The 6,000-nt window shown below is 46.8% G+C and overlaps 1 protein-coding gene across 1 annotated transcript in view; it reads left to right on the top strand.

Annotated features, from left to right (window-relative positions):
* CGNL1 (cingulin like 1) overlaps window positions 1-6,000 on the top strand; it is a 108,283-nt gene that overhangs the window by 80,481 nt on the left and 21,802 nt on the right. Inside the window, exons 8-10 of the mRNA XM_082734445.1 lie at window positions 1,344-1,529; window positions 2,428-2,598; window positions 5,772-5,933. Of these exons, the coding sequence (XP_082590571.1) occupies window positions 1,344-1,529; window positions 2,428-2,598; window positions 5,772-5,933 (519 nt within the window). The remainder of the gene's footprint in view (window positions 1-1,343; window positions 1,530-2,427; window positions 2,599-5,771; window positions 5,934-6,000) is intronic.

The raw sequence follows: 6,000 nt of genomic DNA, 5'->3' as shown, positions 1-6,000 counted from the left end.
TCCACACTGAACTTCTGATGACCTTCCGTTTACCACCTTCTTCTCTCCCAATGGCTTTTGTTGACCTTGGTTTCCCACCGCAGTTAACTTCAGCAGCCCAGCTGTTCTGGGTGCAGTTGTCCTAGCAGAGTGGAAGAACCAGAAGGTCTCCACAGGTGGCTTTTTGGCCCCAGGTCACAGGGCTGGCCAGCAGCATGGCTGGTTGTGCTCTGCAAACCAGGAGTGCCCCAAGTGATTTGGGAGTGCTTTCAAGAGGCCTGAGTTGGTACGCGTGAGAGCAGCTTGTAAACTGTTAAGCACTGTACAAATATAAACCATCGTCCTTCCAACAGCATCTGCGGGGACACAAGACACGAGTCTTAAGCAGGCGTGTAGCAACTCACATTCAGCCCTCAGTCCCTGAGACCATTTTCTAGATGATCTAGCCCAGAACTGGGTCATGCTGCCCCTTTCTGAGCTCTGCCCCTTTTTGGTATCTTTATGTCAGTGGCCCTAGCACTCAGCCATTTAAAAAAGCCAGCACGATAGTTCTAAGATACTTTAGGATTTTGTTTTAGAGTTCTGTGTTTTTACATAAAGAAGGTCAGGCTCTGTGACTGGGTGAGGTGAGAGCTTCAGGGCATCCTAGGGAAATAGTGCACCCAAGATAGTTTCATTTTATGGTAAGTGCTAGGATTTGGTGCTGAATCACTAATCAACACTTATTTGCACTTTTCTAACTAGTGTCTTTTCCATTACACACCTTCTACTCATCAAGTTTATCTCCCTGTGGATTGCCAGATTCCTTTTTCTTCTGTGTATGCGTCCAACCCAGGATTCTGTGGATTACAACTCCTTCCACCCAGGTGGACTCTTGACCTGTGGGTCAACGTTCTTTTTCCTCATGGATTCATTTTTGGGTATTTTAACTAAAATGCATCTGCAGAGCAGAGGGAATTGTAGAACGTGAGGTGTACTGCTATATAGTACAGGATGTAAATGGCCACATTGGTTCAGGTTTGTCTGATGTACATCTTTACTTCTCTTTGCAAGCACAAACTTGGAAATTTCATGTTTTCACATGTTTTCAGACACTGTCCTTAGTCTCTGGCCCAAGCAACCTTTGTCATCTTCTGTATTTCTGTAATAAATTCTTTGTCTGCCCCTTTATTCTCATGCATGTTTTTGGCTGAGTCAACTTTGCATTTGGGTCCCTGAATTTCAGAACCAACCATGTCCTTGGGTCTTGTGATGGCTTTGCTTCGGTCCTATTCCTTATCACCCATGTAGCAGGTCTGATTGCTTTGAGGTATGACTGCAGAACTTCCTCTGCTGCCTGTTCCTGGGGCTGACCCAGTAGGTAGGTGACTGCGCTGTCCCTTCCCTGCCGTCTGCAGAGAAATCTGAGTCGGGCCACCCAGGAGCAGAAGCAGTTGTCTGAAAAGCTTAAAGATGAGACAGAGCAGAAAGAACAGTTAAGGAGACTGAAGAACGAGATGGAGAATGAACGGTGGCACCTGGACAAGACCATCGAGAAACTGCAGAAAGAGGTGAGAGCCAGGGGAGCGAGAGATGTAGGCAGAACACCTGGGCTGGGGCCCAGTGCTCTCTGAGGACCTGTTGAGAGCCTGCCCTTTTGTCTAAGCAGGCATGCATCAGATCCCCAGGTCCCCTGCAGCAGCTCTTTGGACTTGTTGAGAATCCCAGTTAAAGCGAAACTGGTCTAGAAAATGCCAGTATCCTCTGGATTCTGGGCCCAACTCCTCTCAGCAACTACCCAAAGAAGCCTGGCACGTAAGGGCAGACTTAACAAATGTTACCTGATTCAGAACCCTGGGTAACGTCTGCATCTGCACCCCTCTTTCTTGTCCAGGAACTTGAAAGGCAGTCTCAAAGTCTAGTAGTTGTTACTTCTTATCTCTGCCCACCTCTGCCCTAAAATCCCCAGAAGGGGGGAAGCACAGAGCTGAGGGGCTCCCCCGATTCTAGGAGCCAACAGGAATGCCTGCCATCTTCTGATACCTACTGTGTACCAGTCACGGTACTAGCTATTTTGTAACTGGAATTCTCTCCCTTATGTATTAATTCTGACAACATCCCTGTAAGGTAGATATGATGATTCTAATATTTCCCATGAGGACACCACAGAGGCCCAGTGAGGTTTAAGTGCATGGCCCAGTTACGTAGCTGGTAAGTGGCAAAGCAAGGGGGCATGGCCCTGGGCTATGTATCCAGCCATGAAAGGTGTGCTTGTTCGCTCCTCATTGCTGCTTCCATGTTACAGGTGACTAAGCCTGGACAGCCCATGACCAGGTGCTTTGCAAAATCTTTGGGGAGGTTGTAGAAGGAAGAGGAAGAGATGTATTGTTTTGATGGAACCCAAACCTGGTTCTCAGGCCCCAGCTGGAGCGTCACAGGGTGAACTCACACCCATGTCATTCCTTCCAGATGGCTGACATTGTCGAGGTGTCCCGCGTATCAACCCTGGAGCTCCAGAATCAGCTGGATGAGTACAAGGAGAAAAATCGCAGGGAGCTTGCAGAAATGCAAAGGCAGTTGAAGGAGAAATCCCTGGAGGCCGAAAAGTCACGTCTGACTGCCATGAAACTGCAGGATGAGGTAATACCTGGCCAGATCTGTTCCTGGTTTACCCTCACCTCACCCTCGCTTTGTTCAAAGTATCCAGGGAGACTGCCTTGAACCTCTTCTAGGAGAGACTCAGGGTATATTGGAAGACAGCACTTGGACTTGATTCTTCAGTGTTAACCTTTAGGATGGTCACATGGGGCAAATGGCATTCAAAGACACAAAGTCCCAGGGCCTCTGGGGTGAAATTGACATAACTTTAAAGTTACCATTTTCTCGATTAATTCAAGAGTTTCTGACTAAAATGTTTAGCGGCCATTTGTGGAGCACCACTGGTATACCCAGCTGTGTCTTAAGGATTGATGTATACTAGTGTTTTAACTTAACTCTAGAACATGGATTATAGTAAATAATTGCTTTTTGACGTTCATTTATAAAACAGACTTTTATGAGAGCGTGTGTGGTGGACGTGAGCTTCAGGACAATGATCATGGGGATAAAAAGAAATCTTCAGGAATATATGAGTCCTGAAATTATTAAAACATATTTTTAGTTTTATACTTAGAAATAGTAGAGCAAAGTACCTCCAGTATTCGCTCCCTTCAATCTTGACTTATAAAGAACTGAGAAAAATCATGGGAATGTTTTTGATTATTTTAATGGAAAGCTGAAAGTTCTAAAACACAAGTACAGTGTATGTCAATTTTTTGTTACACCTCTTGCCGGCTGGATAACCTTGAGCAACTTACCCCAATTTTCTGAGCATCTGGTTTTACCTCTTTGAAAACACACCAAATAGCGATGATTTAATAATGAAATGAGATAACGCGTGAGGCTGGAGAGCTGAGGGTTTGTATATCCTGGACAGGAACGTTAAGGTTTTTTTTTTTTAGAGTCCAAGGTTTTGCTTTTTTGCATAAGCAGGGCCAAGAGCATCAAGATTCCACAGGAAAACAAGTTTTTCTTTAAAAACAAACTTTTAATATCTTTGATGATCAAAGAAATGTCGCCCATGAGTCAGTGCTAGTACTGTGTGAAAGAACAAAGGATATTCATTACAGACTTCTAGAATGTTTCTGAAAGGATCCTGATAATAGGTCCCCTCTGCTGCAGGGGCGTATGAAGGCAGGGCCCCCATAACTGAAATTAGCATAGTGACATCACAGTTCTCTCTGGCATTAAAAGAAAGTCATTTGTATTTCTACGGCAGATGGAGGGGGAGATTCGGATATTTGCCAGAACACCAACAAATACAGGGTTCTGCTGCTTTGATTTCAGAAAAATCACAGGGTCACGATGACCCCTGCAAAGTCCTTCCTGTTGCTTTTTGTGTAATGGTTATTATTCTGCCAGAATCTTCGGATTGGAAGACACTTTAGAGATTCTCTAGTTAGATGAGGAAACTGAGATCCAGAGAGATTAGTTATGGTCAAAAGGAGACCAGTCTTGTTTATAAAAGAGCAGTCATTCAAAAGAAGATTCCTCATGATGAAAACGAAAGATAGCTCTTCCTCGATTTTTGTCATTGGTGCAGCCCTGTGAGACACAGCTTCAGTCGGAATGACAGAGATGGACACCACATCATTCTGGAAGGAAAGTGCAGGCAGATACTGCCCTGCATCGAGCTGTCGGTGGAGTTGTTGGAATTGGCAAGCCAGGGTCACCGTGGATCCTCAGAAAACTCAAGCTCGCCTCTGTTCATGGCCCCCAACCCTGTGTTTTGGTTGAGCCGAGCCCGTTAACATAAGGGGGGCAGGGGGTCTGTCCTCGGGGGGAAAAGCACTGCCTTCTTTGCTTTAAGAGCAATAGACATTTGACCTGTTTTGCCTTTGGTGTGGAGCCAGAGGAGTTCTGAGGAAGGTTATCTCTAAAGAATGAAGACTTGAGTTCACTGTTGGTTTTTTGTCTGAAACCCACTTAGCGAAGGGCAGCTCTGACTACTTAAAGGGATCACTAGTGTAGCGAGGAGTGCTTGTGATCCCAGACGCTCTCCACATCTGCTGGGGCATGGCCTCATTGAGTGCTCTTTTTGACAGAGCCCTCGCGAGATGGTAGGACGGACTTTTAGCACCACGCCGGACCAGGGGCTTTATCTGGAGAGGCCTTCTTCAGGCTGTGCTGTTCTCACAGAAAGGTCAGGGCTTCCTGTCAGCTTCCAGGAACCTGTTTCCTAAAGTCTAGCCACTGGGCTCCTGAAACTATCCTAACCTGTTGTCCCCCACCCCCAAAAGACTTTGAGGCATCCCCAACTCCTCTGTGAAAATCACCCCCAAAGGACGCTGTGCTCTGATGGAGTATGCCCCTCACTGTCATCAAGGAACTAAAGCCCCAGACTAGTTAGTTATTCCGAAGACTGCTGTCACCAAATACCCCAAGTGGGAAAGAAGTTGGAAACAAAACACGTAGCCCTGGTCTTCACTGAATCAATCCACGCAGATGTCTGAGGAACATACAGTGTGCTGAGGTGGCTGGTCCCCTCGGGGACCTTCCAGAGAAGTAGAAAACAGGGACGACCCCTCACGGGTCAATCTTTTTGTTGCACTTTCTTCACAGCTGTTAGTTCAGTGCCACCTTGTGGATGAAAAAAACACTGTGCATTATGACAGCGGAGGCAGGATTTTCTTCTAGAGAGCAGATGGTTTCACCTCCTATGTCTGTTTGTATTATTGGATTTGGTGCCTGTGAGTTGTTTTGGGATCATTAATTTCATTTTTAATTTTCCCCTCATTTTGACCCTCCATTGAGATGATGCTGGTACAGGTGGGTAATAGCCTGCACTGTGCGAAGCACTTACCTAGTTCGGTGACTTTCAAGTGTTTTTGGCCGTGACCTCTATAGTAAGAACTCCACCTCACATTGCAACCCAGTAATATGTGCATCCATACAGATGTATGAGGGTCTAATACAGAGGTTTCATAAAACAGTACCTCTTTGTACTCTGATATTTTCTGTTCTATTAAATTTCAAAATGCTGGCCAACATGTACAAAATTGAATCTATAACCCCGTGGGTTGCTCCCCATAGCTAGGAAGCTGCCGCTTTTTAGAGGAGAGGAAACTGAGGCCCAGAGGGAGCTAGGACCGGCTCAGGGTCTTCCAGACTGCAGGATATGGGCACCCCCTGATCGTCTGTGGGGTCCGCCTCTGTGCTGTCTGTCCAGATGCTCTCCCGATGCAGCCCAGGTAACCACCCAGCCCTCCTTCTAGGTGCGCCTGATGGAGGAGGAGCTTCGAGACTACCAGCGAGCTCAAGACGAAGCACTCGCGAAAAGGCAGCTTCTGGAGCAGACGCTGAAGGACCTGGAGTACGAGCTGGAGGCCAAGACTCACCTCAAGGATGACCGAGGCCGACTCGTCAAGCAGATGGAGGTCTGTAGGCCATGCGTGCGTGAGCCAGGGCCCCTGCAGGGTGAGCGTGGGGTGCAAGACAAGTGGC

Source organism: Mustela nivalis (genome assembly GCF_964662115.1).
Source record: "Mustela nivalis genome assembly, chromosome: 6".
NCBI classification, from domain to species: Eukaryota; Metazoa; Chordata; class Mammalia; order Carnivora; family Mustelidae; genus Mustela; species Mustela nivalis.
This window is presented reverse-complemented; position numbering and strand designations above follow the sequence as displayed.